Here is a 25562-nt window from a genome sequence, read left to right as displayed (position 1 = left end):
GCTATTGACAAAAGCATTGGAAGGATCCTATGAATGTTTACTAGGAAGTAACTACCACCCAGTTTGATTGGACTTACTCCAAGTGAGTGTATATTAGATTGCAGCCCTGATTAATTCTTTTCTTTTCTTTTACAATTATGCTTTTCCTCCACCCCACCTCAAGCAAATGAAAGGTGCATTTTAGTTCCCTGAGCTGCTTCTTTTCTTTTTCTTTAGAAAAAAGGGGTTGCTTCCATATTAGAAGTTTTTAGCTGTATGAAGAACTGTGCTCAAGCACCATTTACGTTCTTCTTGAGGAAGAGAAGCTGAAAAGAGAATTTAAATGGTGCTTGCACAGAGTTCTTAAAATAGTACTATATTCCCCCATTCCAGTCCCACAAAGCCGATCCTAATGGATATTTATTCAAGATCCTAATATATATTTATTCAGACATAAACCCTGCTTCAGCAAAGATCCTGGTTCTGGCCCTTTAGTTAGTGGTTCCTTTCTTGCCACTTTCTTTTAAAGCAGTTTCTTCCCAACATGGAAAACACTAGAATGTAGCAGGTTGCCAGTGACATCATCTGGAAAGTAAACTGATGCCTGTTCTGGAGGAAACAGCTAGTGTGGAAAGCAGCTTAGGGCAAAAAGAGGAATCGTTCTGTTCAAGACTGGATGTGGGGCCTCTCATACGATACCGTATATATACGTAGCAAACCTCCCTCCCATTCTGCCTTTAAAATAATCTGCAATATAGACAATATTCTGCTTCTTATGCTGACCAGGCTACTGTCAATTATCAGTCTTCCTATAATTTGCAATGTGGCATTGCTATGTGATGAAGGAGCAGCCACTGGGTTTCTGGGTAGGTTAGTAGAGTCCAATCATCATCAACATCATCATCGTTATTTGTATAGTGCAGTCACTGTACATGATACCTTTTGAAGTGACATAAGCAAAACCCAGTCCCTGCCCCAAATAACTCTTTGACTATTTGCTTTTTCTGTTTGTGCAGATCCTGTACTTCAGGTGCCTTTACATGTGGAAGAGTAAGTCTGCTTTCTTTTCTCAACACCTCAGCCTCTCCAATTCCTATAGTTACTAGAAAGCATCTTAAAATTATACGGAAGCCATGGAATAATCCCAGATAACAGATACAAAGACCATGATTTGATGTGTGCGTGCAAGCAATAGTTTATGAGTGCAGGTGGGGAAGGGTTTCCAGTGGGCCCGGCCCATGGTGACTTGCCACCTGAGGCAAGAACATGTGCCCCCTGCCACCGCCTTGTGCCCCTTCCCAGCTGCAGGGCTCTTGTGAGAGCTCAGCTGACCCGGTCTTGTGAGAGCTCAGGCAGTGTGACAGTAGATGCTGCTGTCCTCATACTTCAAGGCAAAGGAAAGATATTCATGTCATTCTCGCCCATCTCGTCAAGCCATCTGTCAGCATCTACCATCACAGTTGCTCCCCAGCCTTCAACCTTGGAGGCCGAAATCAGCCCCTTGATCCAGCGAGAATTCCTGGTATAAAATTCCTTGTGGGTGTGGAGCAGCAGCACAGGCCTGCAGCCGTGATTGACACAGAGCGAGATATGTCCGAGTAGCTGAACACTGTCTGGAATAGGTTCAATTCACACTCCAGATAATCAAACATCTCTACAGTGAGCTGGAAAAAGTTATTTACATCTGGCTGGAATATTACAGAAGCAAAGCTAAGAGGGAGGGAAACAGGGCAGGCAGCTGCTCCAGAGAGCCCTGCCAGCCGCTGTCTTGCTGTGGCTGGTGGGGCTTTCCAGAACACCTACCAGAGGTGATGGCAAGTCCTCCTGGTAGGGATGGGAAGGGAAGCTTATTTCCCCCCCCCTCAGTTTTTTTTATCTGTATCTGCATGGGGGAGAAGGAACGGACAGCCAGAGGGAGGTCAGAGGGTTCGGGCGCCCCGTGTCCCTCTCCTCGTCTTCTTCTGGCTGCCTCATTCCTCCCCCATCCCTCCCAGTGCGCAGTGGCAGTGGTGGCGGAAGCTCCACATTTGCGTTCCTTCCCATGCAGATGCCTGGAAGGAGTGCAAATGCGGGAGCCCAAGGCCTTGCGGAGCCAAAGCGCCGCCATCAAGACGGGGGCCAGGTGAATGCATTTAGGGTTGTGCTACAAGAGTGCTTTTGGGTGGCATTACTTTACAAAGATGCTGGGAAGAACCATGTCAGCATAGTGCTTCCCAGCATGTTATTCTATTTAAATGAATGCCCTACAGCTAGCTTGTATTTGCCAGCTTTTTACTGGATGCGCACCTATGCTTTTAAAAGCAGCCCCAAACAGAAATTATAGAGGGTGTCCCAGACATTTACCTCCCATGCCAGGAAAGATGTCTCCTCCTGAATTTCTGTTTGTCAGCCTGTTGTTAAAAGCACCAGAGCAGTTCCAGGAAAAACATGGTAACCTACAGTGATCACTGGCCATTTTGAGCTCAGCTAGAAGCAATATTATTTCAATGCTCCCCCCTAGAACTAAAATATAAATAGCTTCGGTTGTCATAAATTTAATCTCCTTTATGGGGGAGTATCATAGTTGGGAACGTTATAATTATATGGTTTCCCCATCCCTCTGTATTTAAAGACTGAGTGTTTACAATGAACTTTTGAAGGCATTCTAAGATTCAATTTCTAAAATAATGCAACCTAATGAAAATAAATGTGTAGACCCAAATGCAGTATGTATATATTTTTAAAAATCTGCTTCTTAAAAACAAAAATCTGTATATAGAAATACCAAGTTATGATTATTAATAAGCTGTTACTGTCGAATTAATCTGTATTATATAACTTGGTAATTGACATGAATGGTCCAGTTCACATATAATTATCTTGGTCTGATCAACTGTTGTTTTTCATACTAGGAAAAAGCCATGTGCCCTGATGTTCTCCTCTCTTTCCCTTAATTCAGTACTTCCAAGGTTTGTTAAACCACAATTTCCTGTGACAACAGAACCAGGAGACTATGGTTTAAGTGACACTTAAAACCAGGGTAACAAACCAAGATCAAATCAAAGCATGTAGAGATCAGATCTTTATTTGAATTTGTAGCTGGAATTCTAAGGTTTATTCTAATGATCCATAACAACCATTTAAGTATCAATGAATAAAGATTCTTAGCCAATGAAGTGCACTAAGATTTTTGCTTCGGCATGGTGCAGTTTTGTTTTAGTAGCTAACAGATCATCACTCTATTTTTTTTTACCAGATCTAAATATTTATTACTTTATGGAAACACCAATTTATAAAATAAGTATGAAATAAACTCATTTAACTAACCTTCAAGTTTAAGTGGAAATGTATCATTTGACTTGAAAAATTACTGTGCTAGGCTGCTAGCCCAATCTCATGGGACTAGGATTGTAGTAAAAAAACTGATGGTTTAATTTGCTGTGCTGAGTTAACTATTAAACACTTCACTTTTGTCTTTTTAAGAAAAGCATAAGATTCTTTTCTAAAGTACTTGCCTTCACGAGGAAGCAAGTACTGAATACTATTGTGTTTCCTTTTTTCACAAATGTAATGCATTAATTACTGTTTTAATAATTTCTTAAGTCCTAGACCAGCATTTCTTCCTGATCCGAATGATGGAAGTCTGTACACACTTGGCGGCAAGAATAATGAAGGCTTGACTGTACGTATAGTTTGGTCAGACAATAGCTGTGTTTGCATAGACGCTAAGCATCCACAGGCTTCAAATAGTTTTTAAACTCTTTTTTTTAAAAAAAAAATAACGAAATACTAGGCATTATTATTGGGGACAGGTGTCTGTCAGTTGTGTTTTTTAAAACAATGTCAAATGAGTGTTCCCAACTTTGATTGGTGCAATGGAGAGCAATCAGCAGTTAACATTTTTTTTAAAAAAAATAATTAAAATGAAACTATTGAAACATTTCCCTAAAATAGTTTCTTCTCACAAGAAATCTTATGGGAATTGTCCATCCCATTTCTGTCCCCAGGAAAGCCTGCGCACATCTACTGTGGAATTTCTGCACATTGCATGATAGAGGGTTTTTGAGGCCAAAAATACACAAGACAGCAACAGACCTTTAGGTTGCATTCAACTCTAATCACCAGCCAGCAGAACTGTTTCCTCCTGCCCCCCTCCACATGCACCCCAAATGTGGTCTGAGTAGTTGGGCGACTCTCTAGAGTAGATTTGAAAGAGGCACAGAGAGCTACAGGGGAGGAGGAGACCAAGGGGAAGTTTGCTTGCGCAATGTTGAATTTAAATCCATGTCTTTAAAGGCTGGAAGACTGTAATCACATGTGAAACAGGGAGTTTGATTGGTTCACAAGTGGTGGGTAATGAATGCTGGGAAGAAATAAATAGCATATAATAAAAGTAGTGGGTGTAAAATTATATTCAGGAGAGCAAACTAAAAAGATTGCTAGAATAAAAGGATATTTAGGGACTACTGAAAAACAGCAAGAGAGGGAGCCAAGCAGAATTCTCAGGGGAAGGAATCCCATAAGTGTGGGGCTACTGCTCAAAATGTCCCATTCCTGGTACCTGCCAACTTAATCAGTCCTAGTGGGGAGGCAGATAGCAGGGCCTCAGAGGTCAGTCTTAGGCTTTGGGCAGATTCATCTGGGTGTAGGCAGCAGGGTGGATTTGATTTAAATCACGATTTAAATCACTACTCAGAAAGACTCGATTTAATCATGTGACTTCCCCCATCACCCCAAAAGTGCACTCTTCCTCGCTATACTTTACACAACTCAGAGTTACCAAAGACTCATTCTTGCTGGTATATAATATTTTCAACCAGATGAAGGTTTCGTTTTTTAGAATAGCAACTTTTCAGATTAGTTTTACAGTTATATGTATATACTGATTTGGTTATACTATTAGAAACACATCATAGATAGATAATTATTAAATTATTGCGAGGTTAACTATCTCCAGTTTAATAGGTTAATCATTCATATTTGGACAACTTTTCTGCTGTACTTTATTGAAAGGAAAAAAATAATCTTACAGAAACCTCTAGAAGAGCATGACATTCTGAATGGATTAATGGAATTCATTTACCAAAAATTTTAAACAGCCTCATGCTACATTATTAAAAACGAATCCTTATTTTATGATGAATAACCTTTGGACTATAATGTATCTTAAACAGAAAACTATCTTTAGATAGATTTTTCCTCAAAAACCATTTTATTAAAAAAATCCAATTTAAATAAAAAAATCTGATTTTTTTAATATATATTTTTAAAATCATTGATTTTTATCCACCTGGTAGGCAGTCCTTCAAATAATTTGGCCCCATACCGTTCAGGGCTTTAAAGGGTACCAGCAGCAGTTTAAATTGACTCTAGAAAAGAGTGGGTAACTAATGTGACTGAAGCAAAATTGGTATGATATGATCAAACTGCCAGCCTCCGCCCTCCGCCCCTCAGGTTTCTCACAACTCAATTTTGCACCAGCTGAAATTTTTGAACTATCTGTCTTTAAAGGCAGCCCTAGGTGGAGAGCATTTCAATAGTCTACATTGGATTTAACTTGTGTGTGTAAATATCTTGTAATGCGTCCAACTTTCCAGTTTTGGTTTGGAGGGTAAGTGCAAACCATAGTCTGCCAGTTCATATATACCTGCTGACCTAGATTTGCCAGAGCGAGGAAGTCAGGCAGGGAATCAGAGCAAGCAAAAGAAGGGAGCAGGAGGACACGCAAGAGGGGAATGCGAGCCCAAGGACAGCCAAACCGTGATTTGGTCTTATACATGAACCACCTCACTGCAGCAAATGGAAAACATGCATCGAGTAAAAATATAAACTAGGGAGCAAAGCATTCTTTGTTCTAAAAGGAGCAGCTGAGCCTGTGTCTAATATAATTTGCTTTTCTTCTAGGCAGCAAACTAGGTCCATCGGTAGTCAAGTTGTATAGAGGTTTAGACATTTCTCTATCTTCCTTATTTCGCAAAATGCTGTGAAGATCTGCTGGTAGAGTTCTAGTTTTACCAGAATCATGTACAACTTGGGAAATTGGCTAATAAGCTTGTTAACTACCTGTGCCAACTTTAGGATACTAATTCCAGGAAGGGATACACCCAAGTTGTGATGCCAGCTTATCTGGATTCCCAAACTCCTGGTTCAGGGGCATGGGAGGAATGAATGTGCAAAGTTCATTATTACCTTGAGGACAAATGTATTTGGCTTTATAGTAAGTCTAATTTACACTTTGGTGTATTTTTCAATTATATTACACTTGCAGCATTTGCAAGAGATTAATTGGTCCTTGGAGCATCTTTTGAGGTGGATAGAACACAAGGCACTTAATGATAGCCTAAAGGAATTCAGTAATCTTTTCAAGAAAGCCACCCTATTCCAGGAAAAATAAAATATGAAACTAGTATTAATTTCAGCACGTTATGCTTTTGTATTTCCTTTCAAAGTACATGAAAGGCCTCCTTACAGATGTTTGTTGCATAATTGCTTAAGAACTGCAGTTTTGTGATGAAATGCAGATAAATGTTGGTTTTCTACAAGTTGCTTTTCCTGAAGCTGTTTCGACTTCCTCTTACAATTTTAACAAATATATGTTTCCGCTCAAATGCCCCAAAAGACACAGTTGTAGAGCAATGTGCCTTGCATTCAGAAGATGCATCTCCACTTTAGAGAGGACTGTGTCATGGATAGAGTATCGGACTGGGAATTGGGAGATCCAGGGTCTAGTCCTCACTTGGCTCACTGGGTAACTTTGGGTCAGTCTGGACTCTCAGCCCGACCTACCTCACAGGGTGGTTGTTGTGAGGATAAAATGGAGAGGAGGAGGATTATGTACACCGCCTTGAGTTCCTTGAAGGAAAAAAGGTGGGATATAAATGTAATAAATAAATAAATAAATAAATAAATAAATAAATAAATAAATAAAATGGGGAAGACACTGTACTGTATGAGCCCTGCAGAGCTGCAACCAGTCAATACACAATACTGGAATAGATGAACAAATACTCTGACCCCGTAAGGCATGTTGCTATGCTCCCAATTCACTGTTTGTTTTTGTTTTGTGTAGGTGGCCACCTTTTCTGAACAGTGTGTGTATGTGTTTTAATCTCTTGTGTCCTTTAGAATGTTAACAATTATGTAATGGAAGGCACCTTTCTAGACCTTTGAAGTACATTAAGGTCCTGGAGGTAGCAGCTGTGTCGCATTTTCATCTTCCCACAAGAAAGTAAAAATCACACAGTGCACTTGATTATTTCAATGCGTTGGTATATGGTCAACAATTTATTGGGATGATTCCCTGTCCACTGGAATGAATGATCTTTCTGTCAGGCATGAAACATATCTCTATTCCTTGCTCTCACGCACCTAGAAGCTGTGTGACTTTAATAAAATATTTATTAAAGCAACAATAATCAGAAGTAAAAATGAAAACAAAACAAAACAGAGTGGGTAGTTGAAAACAAAGTTAAAAAGTTTGCTAACCTATACTATGAGATGAAATACAACACAAAGGTCACATGTAGAGTTGCAACATGCACAGTATCTTTGGTAGGTCAAAGAGAGACTGGTGTGACAGTGTGAGGAAGGGTGGACCACAGTGACCAAGGAATAAAGAACCATGTTTTTGTTTTATTATGATTGACTGGTGACAGCCCAACAAGTTTCACCCATCAGGGAGGTGGCATGTAAACAGGAAAATGCACTTCTCACCTTTTGAGTCCAGGAGATGGGCTATCAAAGTGTTAATTTAAAAGGAAGATGGCTTTAGCTGTCTCTGGCAGACAGCATGCATCAAAAGGCTTTCAGTTTTGTGGACCTGGAAGCCCCCCAAAAGATTATGCTGTTCCAAGTGGCCTATGGATGCCAGCATCCTGGACAAAGATGCTTGTAACTTTAGAAGAATAGACACTGAAGGGCAGCTCAGTCTCACAATGAGTACGTTCTGTGTTAGTATATGTTGGGATGTTTGGGGGCAAGTAGAAAAGAAACTGTCATCCTCCTCCCTTCTTCCAAGAAATGCACATTTCAACATTAGAGGGAGGTAACATCTGCTTCTCTTTCCTGCGTTTGTTTCTTTAAACGGAGACTACAATCCTGTCTAGTGAATGGGAACGATGTTGCAATATATCATAAAGGAGTGGGGATGACAAAGCTCACACTGAGCTCCCATCAGGATTGGAAGAATAAATAAGCAAAAGAGTAAGAAAAACAGCAGGTTCTTCCCTTAGAAACAGTGCACTACCTGGTTTGTTCGTGGTGGCAAGTTGTAATGGCAAAAAGTTAATACTGCAGCTTTGCTGATATAAATCTTTTGCGTCAAAAGCACTTGCAGATTGTAGATAATTCTAGTTGGCCCTGACGTACATGAAACTGCTAGAGCCGACAAACCCCAAATCTATTTCAGTTGGTTCTAAAATGACAGCATGCTTAGAAATGAAGTTCGCTGATCTTTTTGTCTCAAGTCTCACTAAATAGTGAATATTCAATTAAGATGGCTAATACGAATGTTTATATTCTAGAAACTGCCATTCACCATCCCTGAGCTAGTTCAAGCATCCCCCTGCCGCAGTTCGGATGGAGTTCTGTACATGGGTAAGGCTAGATTTGCTTCCTAAAAGTAATTGCATTTGTATTAGGGAACTGCCACCTAAGTAATTATACCTTTATATGGAGTCAGTATTCTTGATGACTGTATGTTCTCTGTCCCTCTTGATATTTCCTGATATTTAAATCTAGCTTTTAATATATTATTATTATTATTATTATTATTATTATTATTATTAAAAGTCACCTGCCTTTATTTAAGTGAGCTGTTTTGCAAAACACTGCTTTTATCTTTTGCCTTTTTATACCTGGAATTGTAAAATTCTTTTTATGCACAGGTTTATCCTTCCCTTAGATAAACCACCAAGATCTATCCCCTTGCTGCAGATATGTAGTGGGTTTTGGTTTGTTTTTTGATACTAGTGATAAAGTCATTGCACTGCATTAAATCTATCAGCATCCATTCCCTCGTGGTGTTGGGAAACTGAAAACATACACACAGTACCTTAGAACAACATTTTGAGTATCCAGTTGGTGGAAGGCAGGGAATTGAGGGGAGGGAGCATTTTCAGAATCTGTCGTAATCTTAATTTTGCAGTGAAGGCATTCATCATGACAGTCCCCATAGCCACACCTCCAATGAGAGTCTCAAAATTCAAGCAGTTGTTTAGATCCATAGAAACAAACCAGGGGCTTATCTATACACCCTGTTTAGACAATTCAGGCTGCACAGTGGCGCTGCGTTGTTCAAATGACGCAGCCACCAACTCACAGCCACATCGGGCTTCTCCCAAAAAAACTGCGCTTTTTTGTGTTTGTGTTGATTTACTGTGATTTTTTAAGTTGTTTGAAGGTCACTACATTCTTTCCTCCATCTGTTGGTGGTGGCCTCGGTTTGGGTTGAGCCAGCGGACATTCCTGGGGGCAGATGGAAGCCCAGGGTAGGTCTGTGTAAGCACCAGAAAGCAGAGAAGGAGGTGGGCTTGACAAGCCGCGCTCCTTCCTCCCATCAGGATTTATCGTCCCCACACCACAGCTGCGATGCTGCAGGGTTTTGTGGAAATCAAAGTAGCAAAGCAGCGTTGTAAAGACACCACCACCACCCAGTTCTAGCAGTTTTCATTTCCACCAAGAGCAGGTCTTTTCTAAAGCTGATGTGTCTTACTTGCCCATTCAAGACCAAACTACACCAACATACTTTGCATTACAACAGGAAACTATATATTGTTGTTCAGCAAATTCATTCCCCCACCAGATAGTGTGAGGATTGCAGCTAAACTCAGACAGAAGAAGGAATTTTCAAGGGATATCAACATCCCTGCTAATAAAAAGTGCCGGTGCTCTCTCCCTTTGAACCCTGGTTCCATTGCACCAGTGGTCTTACTTACATTTTTAGTTGTAAACTGCCCAGAGAGCTTAGGTTGTTGGGCAGTATAAATATGTAATTAATAATAATAATAATATTTCAAATGCTGATATTTCTGGTTAGGGAAGAAGCAAGACAGCTGGTATGTGGTAGACCTTGCGACGGGGGAAAAACAGCAAACTTTAACCTCTTCATTTGCCGAAAGCCTGTGCCCATCAACATCTCTCCTGTATCTTGGCCGAACAGGTAAGATGTTTTTTCCTCTGCTACTTAAAAGGTAACTTTTTAAATCGAGGCAGACCTGAACAGGATACACTCATGTTATTAGGTTTATTTGATCGCCCAAGATGAAGGCTTTATGCTAAAAATCATTAACCTTCAAGTAACAATAGGAATTGTGCCATTTGCAGACATAAGAAGGATACAGCAAAAAAAAGTCTTGGTGGATCAGACCAAAGACCTTTCTAGTCCAGCATTCTGTTCACACAGCGGCCAACCAACTGCTTGTGAGAATCTCACAAGGAGGACATGAGTGCAATAGCTCATGTTCCCCAGCAACCAGTGTTGAGAGACATACTGCCTCCAATACAGGAATAATATATAGCCATCATTGATAGTGTTATCTTCGTACAGATTGACAGTGTGGGTTTCCTTTTAACAGAATATACCATCACCATGTACGATACCAAGAGTAAGGAGCTCCGCTGGAATGCCACTTACTTTGACTATGCAGCCACTTTGCCTGATGAAGATGTGCAATATAGTAAGAACATTGGTCCGAATTGCAGGCTGCAATGCTAATGCTGCACATATTAGCTAACTTAATTACGAATAAGCAAAAGCTTTGAGTGATCATTTGCATCTGTATACATTCCAGAAATGTCCCACTTTGCATCTAATGGAGACGGGCTGGTGGTGACTGTAGACAGTGAGTCCGGGGACGTCTTGTGGATCCAGAATTATGGCTCCCCTGTTGTGGCTTTTTACATCTGGCAGCGGGAAGGCTTATGGAAAGTGATGCATACAAATGTGGGGGTAGAAACACTGCGCTACCTGACATTCATGTCTGGTGAAGTTGGACGCATCACTAAGTGGAAGTACCCATTTCCCAAAGAAACAGAGGCCAAAAGCAAATTGATGTGAGTATATATCTATATATATTTATATATTTAAATTTAATGATCTGATAAAGATTGCATTTATTATATCAAGATAGTTCAGTTATTATCTTGCAGGGAGGGAATACACATTTTTCCTATGGTCTCCAGTGCTTACAAGCAACCTGTGTTTTTTAAAATAGTTATATGCTTTGGTGCTGCTGATCATGGAAGGTGATCACCCCATGTTAAGTAATTCATATAGTCAGTCTTAGGGCCTTTCCACATTATTCTTTTACTCTCAATATTAAAACTTATTCCACCTTGATCTTCTTTAAAACATCAGACAGCTATACAAAATTCTGCTACCCTGTTGCTGCAGATGAATCCAAACAAAAATCCATTGTTTGATTTACATTGCAAGAATATTAAAAATGTTTTTAAAAAACCTCCGAGCAAAATCAAGCAAGGATTTTCACCTCTCTGTAGTAGTGCCCTGTTGTTGTTGTTTTAATGAGCTTTTCAAAAAGTTAATGGTAAGCTGAGTACTTTTGTTTTCCACTGCTGAAGTGTATCTCTTCCCTGTTCGAAAAAACAGCATGGAAGGCGCTTCTGCTCATATAAGAGAGCTCCCCAATTTCCAACAATCCCCTCCCTCCCACATGCAGATTCTCATCCACATCTCATACCATATTTGGAGGGTCCTGCAATCCTCATTAGTGGATTTGGGGGAGGGGCTTAAGAAGGCACAGATAAACAGCCCGACTGTATGAACAGAACTGTCTGAATCAAAACCAATGTCTTAAAGTCTTATCTTTTAATGATGTTAAATATTTTACATAAATCAGGGGTGGGTGGAAGGTAGATCTCCAGATGTTTTGGACTTCAACTCCCAGAAGCCCCTGCCAGTATCTCCAATGGCCAGGAATGCTGGGAGTTAACATCCAAAATATCTGGAGATCTGCTTTTTCCCCACCCCTCATATAAATGACCTTCCAATTCACTTCTTAATTATTTATGTGACCTTATTATTTATTTACATGAGCATAATGAGATTTAACAAAGGCAACATTTGGGTTTAACTTGATCAGTTCAAATAATTAGCAATGTAAACATATTGGCATACAAAAATTCTGGAAACAATATATTTATTTGTATTTAATTCGTGGTGCTTAAAATCGAGATATAGATTTGTATTTAGAAATGCAAACAGGAAATTGTTCCACCCCGTTGAAATGAATATCAGTTGTACAAAATGTACAAGCAGGATTTATGTGGGTTCCCTTGTGGATTAAGCTTTCCGAATGCCTGTTTTGGACCTGTTTTAAGGGCAGGTACGCATGATAATGGGTGCCATGTGAAGGTTAATTCATTAGTGTCCATATAGCATCTGTTCCTAGAAGAGGTCCATATTTATGTGTTTTAACTCACCAGTACATATCAGGCACTAGCATAAATGTAGGCTGAGCGAATGGTGAGTCAGTACACAGTGTACTTGACATTTTTAAAACAGATCCCGGCTTTCTCATTCATAAATATATTTTTGGCCATTCAGTCAGCTTAATTATTATTGGTATTGTCGTTGTAGCATTGTAACGTTTTCTTCCTGGCTCTCATTGTTACTTTTCTAGGCCAACCCTCTATGTAGGGAAATATTCCACAGGCTTGTATGCATCGGCATCAATGGTTCATGAAGGAGTAGCTATTATGGTAAGCTGTGCTGAGCCTGTGTTTTTAGCAGACACAGTCCTCAGATGCAACACAGAAAATGAAATGCTTTCTCACATTTCTCCTCAGTTTGGGTTCATGTCCAATAGTGCGTGTCTACTCATAACTCAAGAGTTAAATTTATTATGTAGTACAATTTTTTTTTGGGGGGGGGGGAATATTTTGACCACTTAAGCCATAGGGATTGATAGCTTATTTTGTCTTGAAAACGAAAGAAAGCTACATTGATCCTTCAAAGGGCAGATTCACATGTCACTTTAACCCATGGTGGTTTAATAAACTACACCCAGCAGCTTGTTTTAGAAATACCCTGTCACACGATCAGGCAAATAAGCTGTTGCGCGTAGTTTATTTCTTCCTCCTACAGAGAGTCCCAGCTTCCCTTGCAGTGGAAACCATATCCCACTATCCCTCGCACCATCCCTTCATCACCTGCCTATCTCTGGTTGGCCTGCTTCGCACTAGGGGCATCTTCAGTCTCCTGTCTCTACCAGTCTCCAATTGTTCTCTATGCAGCATCGATCTTTAGCTGCTTTTCTGCATCTCCATCATTCCCTCACTGCCCCTCCCACCCCGCCATCACCCTCCTTCCTGCTGCAGCCTCCCCTCCCGCCATCACCCTGTTTGCCAAACCAGTTTTCTAAGCCCTTCCCTTATCTCTGGCCATGTGCACCAGAAAGGTGAGGGGTATAAACCCTTGAATGTTGCAGGAATGGGAGGAAATTTCATACAAAAGTTCCCCTCATGGGGAAGCTTCCGATGCATACTGAAAACCCTGCACAGCTATGCAGCGCAATCTGTTGCTAGGCAGATCTTGGAAACAGAGATCACCCAAGAGGAGCAGAGCGGTGGTAGTGAGCAACTTAACCCACTCTGTGCAACAGACAACATGCTAACTCATACTGCAGACCATGGATTATGAGGGAGACTTATTTTGGGGAAATAAGCCACCGTAAATGGGAAAAGAGCTCACAGACGACACCATAATGAATAAACATTGTGGTTTATTTAACCCATCATGGGTTAACGTGTCATTCAAACCCATTCAATGACATTACAGCTAGGTATGTATGTAAATCTGGCCATTTAAAAAAATAAAATAAACATTGTCTTACTGTGATCCTTGCTGTGTATAATCATTATTAATTAATAGCATCTTACCAATCACATCAGTGACGTCCTTCCCATATAAAACACAGAAACTGACTTTGTCCTATGCCATAGATAGTAGGGCTAAAGTACTTCTTTGTCTGGGCCATTAATTCAAGGTTGCGCACTGCAAAGTACCAATAAATACCTGAAATTACCTTCTGGGTACTTTACCCTACTCTTTATGGCTCAAATTCTTTGAATTGGTTGTTTGTTTGCCAACAAAGTCGCCACGGCCATCTGGTTAAAAATAGTGTGCATGGTACAATACAAAACTCAATTCCAAATCCATTTTAAAATTGTTTATTATCTTAACATGTTTGTTTTGTTTTGCTTTTGTGAAGCACTAAATGTAACACTGCTGTGTCCAAAGAACAGTACTTACACATTTCTCTCTCTCTCTCTCTCTCTCTCTCTAGCCCCGGGGAAGTCCCATACCTCTGATAGAGGGTCCAAAAACACACGGTATCACCATTGAAGAGTGTGTTATCACCCCAAGTACTGATCTAAAGTTTGAATCTGGATTTAAACAAAACAGCAGATTCCACTATTTGAGGAACCACTGGCTTTTAATAGGTAGAAACATCAGACCTTTTTCTGCAATGCACTGCCCTCTGCTGGACAAAATGGAAATTTAAGATAGGAATTATATCCTTGAAAATTATTGTTTATATTTTTAGTCACCAAAGTGCTTTACAATTCTTACCAGTTTTTAATAAATAAAAGATGGCAAAGTAATAGTGCACTTCTAAGAATTCAGCTATTTTTTTCTAGGAGCCAAGAACATGATTAATTGCTTCCATATTATGTGTTTAATATCAAGTTCCATAAGTAGTTTTCCATGCTTCCAGTATCTGTAATGCAAAATATGTACCAGTGTGCTGGACTTGAGATGGAAGAGATCATGTACTATGGGATTACTATAGGATGCCAGATGCACACTGTGGAGTTAAATCTTATCTCCTGTCCTGCTGATATTATATGTTATCATGAGGAAGAATTGCAAACCTAAAGCTGTAATGAGAAGGCATTTTGATTCTCTTCAAAACCGATGCACTGATTTACAAATTACAAGCCATTTTACAGAAACAGAATGCAAGTCTTTGACTTCAGGTTTGCGGGACCTGCTTTGTTTTGTTCTTTTACTAGAACTCCAAGATCCACCACTTGGAAGCTGGTGCAAAAGACAGAAACTTAGAATTAAAGAACTTTGAGGGGTATCTAATTTGCTTTTTTACTAGAACCCCAAGATCTACCTTTTGCATCACCTTTTGCTTCATTTCAGGCATTTAATGTAGAGCAGGGACGGGTGTCATTTTGTTGCTGCTTTTGTTAAACTATTGAAAGCCAGATATCCTTACTAACCTATTGCAAATTGTCAAGGGTTGTATCCAGTGTTAGTCTCTAAATGATGTCCCACTCGGTTCAGTGGGTCTAGTTTAAGTAGGGTAATATTGGATACAAATTCAAGAGATCTACCTGTAGAGCCAGATCTGCCTTGTGCCCACCCCTGACTTACGGAATTCACTACCATAACATGTCATGTTGCTCAATAGTTTTAAAAGAGGATTGGATAAACTCAATAGAGTGTAGGTCTATCAGTGGCTAGTAGCCATGATAACTAAATGAGACCTCCATGTTCAGGGATAGTCTACTTCTGAATAACAGTTGCAAAGAGAATGCTGAACTACATAGATCTTTGGTCTTCTCCAGCAGGTCTGTTCTTAGACCTGGTAATAATCCCATGCATTGCTATATTTTTAAGCCATTTTAATGCTGGTTGGCCATTTCTTTTCTTTGGGAATAACAGAAGCCATATTCCTATTTCAAGGGCACCACGAGACACCATTATCAGCTCCAACAAAGATCCTGGAGAAATTTCCAAGCAATTTGCCAAAGCGGCATGAAAATGTGATCCCGGCAGAATCAGACAAATCAGCTTTTGAAGAGGTTTGTGGGTTCTCATTAACAAATTTCATTAGGGAAGCATTGTGTAAAAAGTATGTGTGTGAGTGGAATTTGTATAGATCAGGGGTGGTTACCTTATGGCCTGGGACTGATTGCAGTCCAACAACACCTGGAGGACCCCAAGTTGCCAAATGTATTGATTTAGTACATTTAAGATCTCACCCACACACTAATGCAAATTACAGGATGAGGTCCTTATCCAACAAGCTCTTAAATGGATTGAACTACAGGCAAAAATCATCCATAAATTTTCCCAGTCACATATATCTTAATATATTTATTATTTTGAATATTTATTTGTTGCCTTTAATGGCTGTACAGCCTTAAAATTATCATAAACAAAAATACAAAAACTGTATTAGTAGTCACAAGTTAAGAATACTATCTAAAACCAAAACCAAAATAATAGAAGCAGAAACAATTAAAAATTAATCAGTTTAAAAGCCTGGGCCAATTTCAAATCAATCCCCGTCTGTTGTAGCCATAAGGTTGATGGAAATTACTGGTGATCCAGTGCAACAGGGCCTCAGAGGCTGAGTTGAATGGCTGGACAGGTCCGTGTGATTTGGACAGGAACAGAGTGCCACCTAGAAACAGGGTGCACACATTTCTCAGTATTCCTTTCCCTCTGCAGTAATACACCTTTCAAAATATAACCTTTATATCTCCCCCACCAGGAGATATACAAGAGTTTGTGGTTCTTTCCGTTGTAAGTACGGTAATATGAACGTTGTTGTTCCAGAGCTGACATTATTGCAGAGGAATAGGAGACATGAGTATGCACAGTCTGTTCTTGTGCAGCTAGGAGATATCCAGATCCATTCAGAAATTGTGGTCTCCTTTTCCTGATCAGTTTGCCATTTTTGCCCAGTTTTCATACTCTCATCAAAAGTCCTGAAGGTTGGAGATTTGTCTGTGTGTCTAATTGTATGTTACTAAGTTTTCAACAAATTATCCTCATTGATAAATGTGTGTTGCAAGCAACTGGGTAACCACAATGGAGGTAGTGTTTCTTTCCATTAAAGCCTCTGGACTAATACAATTCTTGGTTCACTCAGGCAATTGATATGGCTGGGAGTTCTCCAAAAGACTTGCCTTCGCCTATTCCAGAGAATGCTGGAGAGACACCCAGCCAAACTACACCACGACCAGAAGCTCCCGTCGATTCCATACTGAAGGACATAGCCACATTTGTCCTGAGCGGCTTCTTACTTTTTGGCTGGGTAGCCTTTGTCATCACATATCCAATGGTAATGGGCTTGTTTGAGAATCTTGTGTATTGAACAGAATGATATTATCATTAATGCATAGTAAATAATAAGGGAATTTTATTTTTTATTCATTCTCTTTATTTATTTGAGATGGTATACTACCAAACATGGCTTCATTGAGTCCCCAGGGCATTTAGCATAATTTTAAAGCAACAAGAAGGTCCAAGAGAGAATTTTATTTAATTTTCTAGGTATTAAAAAAATCTTACAGAACTGATCAGAACCTGTTTGAATTGAAGAAACTCCAAGAAGTGGGTTCTAAATTAAGCCAGGGATGTCTTTATTCTTTAACAACATTGAGTGGTTTGGGGGTCACCCAATGCTGTAACAATGACAAAAAATAAGGAGGTGGAAACATAATCAGTGTTTTGATGGGAAACCATGTCAACCACTTTGAGCTTTCTATGGAAGAGTGAGATATGAATATAATAAATACAAGGCACATTTTTATTGGAAAATACATTTCAAGTTAATTGTACCAAGAATTTCCAATTTATTGCCACTAAATGAAACCAGCATTCATTGGAGTTGGAAGTCCTGTAATTAAAGTTAGAACAAACAAAGATGCTGCAGTTAATTTGGACGCAGAAGTAACTAAACAGTTTAACATACTTTGTGTGGATCGAAATGACAAATGTACTGCTGCTTCTTTCACAGCTAGTTCTCTTCCACACCAATATGCTTGCATAAGTGCTAAACTTATTTGTGTGCATTTTGATGAATAAATATATCTTCTTTTCTTTCAGGATCTTAATTATTCAATTTATATCTTACCTTTCTACTAACATGCATGGAGGGTGGATTGCAAATTACAATATACACAGTATCAACCAATAAACAGAGACACACAACAAACAACAAAAACAGCATCTGAAGATTCAAGTTGCATTCAGGCATTGCAATCTGATTGGCCACAAGGATACCACCGTTTGGCATCTCATTTGAATCCTAAACTGTAGTTAATCACAACTATGCTTTGTTGAAACAAGCCAGCTTCAGAACTCATGGTTTAAAGTTGGCTTGGTAAAGTTAAAATTAATCACATTTTGTTGGGTTTGGGAAACACAAGATGTGGTTAATCAACAACAGAAGCAAAAGTATGCCAGAGGAGCACATGATCCGAAGGCTTGCTCCCATTATGATCAGCCATGGTTTATTGTGATGTCTGAATACAGCCACTAAAATAAACTTTAATTATTAACCTTTGCCTACTATTATTTCCCCCTCCCCTTAAGAGCGTACATCATCAGCAACAGCGACAACATCAGCAGTTCCAGAAACAGCTGGAGGAGAAGATAAGGTTGTTGAAGCAGCAGCCCTTCACTCCTGCCATAGACCTGCCACCCGAAGCAGAATTATTGGATGGTTCCTGTGTCAGGCCAGAAAGCTCAGCCACCAGCACACCAAATATGTCTCCAAAAGCATCAAACCACTCTGCATATTCCAATGTCTCTGCTTCTGATGTTGGAAGCTGTGTTTCCACTGAGCAAGAAGAAGGTGACGTGGTCTAAGTTTTCCTTGTAGTAGGATTAAGAGTAAAAGACGGCATGTCTGTGTCCTGAGGTCTAAGCAAGCAGAGCTGTGGAGGAATCAACAGCACTGTTTGTCCAGTGTTTTTTCAGGATCAGTTTCTTACTAATCTGGTTTTGAACACTATGCATATATTTCATGCAGCTTCACATTTCTTCAGTAAAGCCAAAACAGTTTGCCTTGTATAAAATGTATTTATTTGATATATTTACACTGTCAATCTTGAGGCCTTGCTAAACCAGTTGCATCCTGATTTCCAAAAGCATGAACAGGCAAGCACTTCCCTAGTTTAAACATTGGCAGCTAACCAGCAGGAAGAGGGCTCTACACTGTGGGACAGATATTGAAAGCATCTCTCCACGCACCCTCATTGTGCACAGGTTGGTGCACAGTCAGCACAGTCAAGGGTGTTATCAAAGACTGTGGTGGAATGTCAGGGAGAAGAGACATAAACGCTTCTCATTCTCCTGGCAACACGTGCGCTAGCTGCTTCCCTCAGGTGAATGAAAGGAAAGTCGTTATAGCAATGCAAGTTAGGTAGTGCTAATCTTCACTATTGCTCCATGGGCTAGTTACAAACCTAATGGTGCAATCCTGTGCACGTCTACAGGGAAGTACGTCCCATTGAGTCCAATGGGGCTTCCTCGCAGGTACATGTGTCAAAGATTGCAGTCTTATTAGCACCCATTTCCAAATCATGATTTAATTTGCATTTCTAGTTCTGAATGCTGGTGTGCATTAAAAGAAACCTTTAAAATCCTTACAGTTACCCTAACTATGTCCCCTTACCTTTGTTTTTGTTGTATGTTTCTTTACTGAGCCTTTAAATGTTACCTGAGGACATGTGCCTGGAAAGTGCAATGTGTGGTATAATTTTCCCCATTTCTCTCTCTTCTGTTGTTGCTCAGATGGAAACACGGGCACGATAGTGGTTGGAAAGATTTCATTCAACCCAAAGGATGTTCTTGGACATGGAGCTGAGGGAACAATTGTTTATAGGTAAAGCACTGGATGCAGCATGTGCTTAAAAATCCAGTATTTTATCATGGCAAATGAATACAACTAGAAACCCTTTATGTTTTGGGAGAAACAGCCTTTCTTGCATTCTCTTTAACAATGAAAACATCCATCTCTATATTGTCATTTGTGCATTATTGTACTGATGACTATATTAAATGTTCAGGTTGTTTTATCTGTCTGTTTCCAGCACTGAAAATAATTTAAGGTTCTGCATGCTTTTTGTCACATTTACTCCATGGGACATTTGCATCCTCTAGGGTAAATGTGGGCTATCCTTCAAGTTATGGTGTTTTTGGATTGGATCCAGAATATGCGTTTCACAGATAGAAATGTTTCTTCCATCTGCAGGAGGCTTCTGATCCAGTGGGAAGAATTTTGCAGGCAGCATGGAGCTGGCAGCAATCTCCATCAATTTCCCCCACTCCCCCTCTAATTCCCTGTGCCTCCCTAAATCTTAAGAGGTTGGGGAGACCTCCTGGAACAGTGGTGGGGAGGTGGCATTGGGGGCTGCAAAGGAAGGGGGAAATGGACAGTCATCTCCCAACCACTCAGAACACTTCCACTGCAGAAAGGGGAACTCCACTCAGGGAGTGCTCCTGCTGCTGCAGGAGCAGGGAAGCAAAGCTGAATCCAACCCCCTCTGCATTGGAGAAAGCATGTCTATTGTAACACTTGGCAGCATGAATGTCATTTTGGAGATGGCAACACAAGCCATCTCATTGGTCAGCTTCCTGATATGTGTATCCATAATCCAAGATCTTCCTCCTTCCAAATCAGATTGTAATCCTTTTCAGCACAGTATTTAATGTGATAAATGCTCCAAGCAAGAGCTTAGTTGAGTTAAGTAGCTTCTCTGTTGAATATTGGAATATCTACAGGGGGACATTTGACAACCGAGATGTTGCTGTGAAGAGGATTCTCCCTGAATGTTTCAGCTTTGCTGATCGGGAGGTGCAGCTGTTGCGAGAATCTGACGAACATCCAAATGTGATCCGTTACTTCTGCACAGAAAAGGACCGGCAGTTCCAATACATAGCCCTTGAGCTCTGTGCTGCCACTTTACAAGAGGTAAACACGGGGTTACACATACATTTGCACCAGCTCTTAAACTGGGAGACCCTGCAATTCAAAGAAGAGAACCTGATTTTTTCCAGCTTACGTAGTTAATTCTTTTATACTGGGTTCTGTGACAAGATCATTTTACTCTGCCCCTAGATAGAGCTTTTTCTGTTCTTTCTCAGTGCAGCAAATAGCCGTGGATCACAGGCAGTATAATGAGCTTACAGCAGAGAGGTGCACGACCTCTCTCAGCCAAGGGAAGCACTCAGGGGCTGCATTCCAGTGGTGGGTGGGGCCAAAGGCAAAAGGGGCTGGCCCAAAATACCAGCATATTTTAGCTTAAGGGTCATACTGCCAGTAAGAGTCTTAGGAGGGGATAACTTGCACAAAAGCCAGGAAACCATCAAACAATTGGAGGTCAGGTGAAAGAGGGTGGGGCCAGGGGAAGGGAACGTGGCCTTCTGGGGAAGCCCAGAAGGCCAGATTTTGCACACACCCCCTAGAAGCAGAATAGAACAGCAGCAGTCTGAGAGCTCCATCAGACGAGCATTTTATTGCACGCTCTTTACTGGGCATTCACGAATTTTCATGGGTTCCTCTCACAACGTCATCTGTCTCCTGCACGCCTCCCACCTCTTCTAGCCTCCTTTGCGCCACAAAAAAACCCACTCCAGTAAGTCTGACTTATTTTTAAAGATGGAAGTTGCCACTATCTCCTGCTGTGTGCTGGAGAAGCAGCGCGATCAAAATGTGCAAGTTGTTTACTTCCTCTTTCAAAAGAGGAAGTAATGAGGGACAAACGAATGGGTGGAGAAACGATGGTAAAGAAACATGATTTCCCCCTATGTGATGACGCTCTAAGCCTTCATTCAAGACGTTAACATTACCGGAAGCATCTGATAACATGCCTAAAGCTCAATACTCTACAACAGAGGTAGGCAACCTGGTGACCGTGAGATGTTTTGGACAAAAACTCCCATAAGCTTCAGCCAGCATGGTCAATGGCTAGGAATTCTGAGACTGGTAGTCCAAAACATCTGGAAGGCAGCTAGTTGCCTACACCTGTAATGGAAGCTACACAGCCCAATCCTATACCAGTTTACTCAGAAGTAACTCCAACTGTATTCAATGGAGCTTGCTCCCAAAGAAAACTGCCTAGCATTGCAGCCTAAAACTCACATCGGTTTTGCTTATATGCATTCTAGTATGTGGAGCAGGACTTCAGTCACCATGGTTTGCATCCGATCATCCTCTTGCAGCAGACAATGTCTGGCCTTGCTTATCTACATTCTCTCAACATTGGTAAGAAACAATTTTATTTGAATATCCAACTTCTATGATGGTTGCATATTTCAGAGAAAAGTATAGCCTTTTGCAGAAGCAGCAACATCTTGGTCTCCAGTGATTATATAATTTATCTCATGGACCCAGCTATTTTGAAATGCTTACTCTTTTGCCCAACCACTAAGCCAGAACATGTAGATTCTAGTCACAGCCATGCCGTAAACTATACCAAAGGCAATTCCAAATATATACAAGCAAAGTAAAATTATTCTCCTGTCCTATTATGTACAAAAAATTGCATTCTGAAGTAATCTGGGATCTTTCTAGCATGTTATTATTATTATTTATTATTATTTATTTATATAGCACCATCAATGTACATGGTGCTGTACAGAGTAAAACAATAAATAGCAGGACCCTGCCGCATAGGCTTACATTCTAATAATGCTTTAATTCCATCCAGCGTATGAGGGAAACTTCTGAAAAGGGCCTAGTATGTAGTGTATATCCAGGAAACAAAACACACATCTGACATCCGAAGGAGAGTTTCTCTGATTTTTAAAACCTCAGACCTCTGCTCCATATATTATTTATTAATTTCTATACCGCCATCAGTGTCCATGGCACAAATGAGAATACACAAGGGCAGCTTCCTGTCCTGAGTAGCTTGGAGGAGATGGAAGCAGAGGTAAACATGGAAAGAATAGGTAATGGGGTCTATTATCTATACTTGGCCTTAGCATCATTCTCTAATACGGAATGTCTGTCCCCAATGAAACTTTGTTTTAAATTTTATTTATATATTACATTTCTATACTACCCAAAAGCTAAAGCCCTCTGGGCGGTTCACAAGAATTAAAGCCATAAAATATAACATGACAAAATATGAACAGTTAAAACTACGGTATAAAATAAAAATAAAACCAAAAATAAAACCTAGCAGCAGTGCAATGATTTAAGACACAGTAACAGATTTCAAACAACAGAAACTGAAAGACTAAAATACCGGGGGGTGGGGGGGGTGGAGGGGAGGTTTTCACCTGGCACCAGAAAGAGGGCAACATAGGGCCAGGCAAGACTCTCTGGAAAGCTCATCCCACAACAGGGGAACCACCACAGAAAAGGCCCTCTTCTTCATCGTGGTCTCTATGCATCACACATATGGGCTTTGCGCCTGCGCAGAGACCAGACCGGAATCTCCAATAGCTTAGGGAAACGTTTTTGGGCGGGAACCCCTCCCCCGCGCTACCGCGCATGACCACGGGGTTCCCGCCCTTCCCTCAGTTCTTCATCGTCCGCATTGTGCACAGACCTAGAAACCGTATCTCTCCAGTTATCTTTAAACTTACCACTACATTTTCCTCGTATTCTTCAATTCTTTTTTCCTACTTTGCCTAAAAAAAAAAAAAAAAAAAAAATCCCAATTATTCTTCTGTTTTCCTTTTCTTTTTCTAGCGATCCTTCGATCGCGTTGGCGCCTCAGGCGCATGGCCGTTAGGGCCCCATTTCGTAAGTGCGTAAAATGTGGCTCTAAATTGCCACCAAAGGACGGTCACTCGCTCTGTGTGCTTTGCCTGGGTGAGGGACACAAGGTTCAGCAGTGCCATCATTGTATGGCGTTCACCAAACAAACGCGGAAGAACAGAGCGGATAGACTTCGGTCTATACTTTGGGAAAAAGCTCTACGAGCTACTGAGCCTACGCCTCAAAAGCGTAAGGAAAAATCCTCCTCAAGGGCAATGGAAGAGACCCATAGCCCTGAAGTTCAATCGATTGTTATCGATGAGGAGATGAGGGCGGATAACAGGGCCATACCCCTGACGCCAGGCCGATCTTTAGCGGTGTCTGCGGCGAGAAAGATTTCAAAGAAAGCCCGGACCCCTAAGTCGGCAGAACACTTAAAAAAGAAGAAGAAAAAGAGGAAGGACGCTGATAAACGTTCCTCTCCTAGGGTCGATACCGTACCCACGGTGCCCGCTAAGCCTAGTTTGCCAGCGGCGACCTCGATACCGACGCAATCGTCGATGCCGACTCCGTTACCAACTGCAAGGAGTTCGATGTCGGAGGGCGAGATTCGTGACTCCACATCGGCTATCTCCGCACCGTACCCTTCGGTACCGTGCGCTACTGCTCCACAAGAACCAACTGGTCTCGCTGTGTCTGCCTCTTATCGACAATTGCATTCTCCTAGACCTGACTTTGACCGCATTTCGCAGTACTCCGGTTTTCAAAGAGACTATTCTTATGACTGGGAATACTATCGTCCCCAAGAATTTTACCCAGCAGAACGGAGGCATTACGATCATTATGCTCATCCTCCTCCAAATGCAAGGGTCATTCAAATCCCTCCTGCTCTTCAATCTCACACTCCTCGCAGTCAGCACAGCAGAGTCGACCCTGCTGAACAGCGTTCTATACCGAGGCTGACAACACATGTCTCTTCACCTCACCAAAGCCAGACCTTGCAGCCAGTGCGTCAAACACTGCAACCACAAGACTCTCCTGATGAGGACTATAGATCTGATTCAGACTCTGTGGTGTCGGTAGCCCCATCTATGCCTTCCCCCGATGACGTTGTAAACACACAAGAGCCCGTTTCCACATCGGAGGACATGGGAAACTTTACCGACCATGTAAGGCGGATGGCACGAACGTTGGGTCTCGATGTCGACCAACCGACAGAGGTCGATGATGACCCAATATATGATGTTATGCAAACGGAAGCTACTTCTACTATCGCTATCCCGTTCCCTCCTACCTTGCGGAGGACAGCACAATCCTCTTGGAAAACTCCTTGTGCAACTCAACCAACGTCTAAAAGACTTGAGTCGATGTACAAAATTAAAGAATCTGATGCAGACTTTCTATTCCAACACCCTAAACCTAATTCAATCGTTGTTGAATCTGCCCAAGGAAGATCCCAAAGAGTACATTCAGCCCCTACTGATAGAGAGGGCAGAAAATTGGACTATTTAGGCAGAAGGGTTTATGCGTCTTCTTCTCTAGGGATAAGGACTGCAGCGTATGAGGCTACGATGGCCAGATACCAGATATTCTTATTAGACAAGTTAAATTCCCTCTGCGACCATCTACCCGAGGAGAAAAAGGAGTTGGCAAAAATTTTCCAGACCGAAGCTACATCAATAGCTCGTCTCCAATTGAATTCAGCAAAACACCAGACGGATTCACATTCAAAATCAATGATGGGCTCCATAGCCCTACGTCGTCATGCTTGGTTAAGATCAGCCAACCTGACAAACGAAACAAAAACTAGAATTGAAAGTCTTCCGTTTGATGGAGAAGGACTATTTAACAATAAAACTGACGAGTCCTTAGATTCAATATACAAGGCTCGCACAACAGCCAAGAAGATGGGCTTCTCGCAACCACAACCGCAATTTAAACAAAGGCGCTGGACTAGACAACCGTACCAACAGATGCAGCAGCGCCCTCAATACGACAAACAACCTGCAAAGCAGCAACAACTTCAAAGAAAGAGGCCGTATCAGGCCCGATACCAGCAAAGCAGACATCAGCCTGATTTCTCTAAAAGACAGCGGCTTTGACTTCTCCGTCCCAGGCCTA

General features: G+C 41.1%; 1 protein-coding gene across 1 annotated transcript in view; it reads left to right on the top strand.

The window, feature by feature from the left end:
* Positions 1-25562, top strand: part of ERN1 (endoplasmic reticulum to nucleus signaling 1) — a 69597-nt gene that overhangs the window by 33483 nt on the left and 10552 nt on the right. Inside the window, exons 3-16 of the mRNA XM_063119999.1 lie at positions 996-1029; positions 3562-3640; positions 8481-8553; positions 9995-10117; positions 10533-10634; positions 10749-11010; positions 12600-12678; positions 14265-14421; positions 15677-15795; positions 16872-17063; positions 18320-18581; positions 19523-19613; positions 20513-20702; positions 21899-21995. Of these exons, the coding sequence (XP_062976069.1) occupies positions 996-1029; positions 3562-3640; positions 8481-8553; positions 9995-10117; positions 10533-10634; positions 10749-11010; positions 12600-12678; positions 14265-14421; positions 15677-15795; positions 16872-17063; positions 18320-18581; positions 19523-19613; positions 20513-20702; positions 21899-21995 (1860 nt within the window). The remainder of the gene's footprint in view (positions 1-995; positions 1030-3561; positions 3641-8480; positions 8554-9994; positions 10118-10532; positions 10635-10748; positions 11011-12599; positions 12679-14264; positions 14422-15676; positions 15796-16871; positions 17064-18319; positions 18582-19522; positions 19614-20512; positions 20703-21898; positions 21996-25562) is intronic.

Source organism: Elgaria multicarinata, chromosome 3 (genome assembly GCF_023053635.1).
Source record: "Elgaria multicarinata webbii isolate HBS135686 ecotype San Diego chromosome 3, rElgMul1.1.pri, whole genome shotgun sequence".
NCBI classification, from domain to species: Eukaryota; Metazoa; Chordata; class Lepidosauria; order Squamata; family Anguidae; genus Elgaria; species Elgaria multicarinata.
This window is presented reverse-complemented; position numbering and strand designations above follow the sequence as displayed.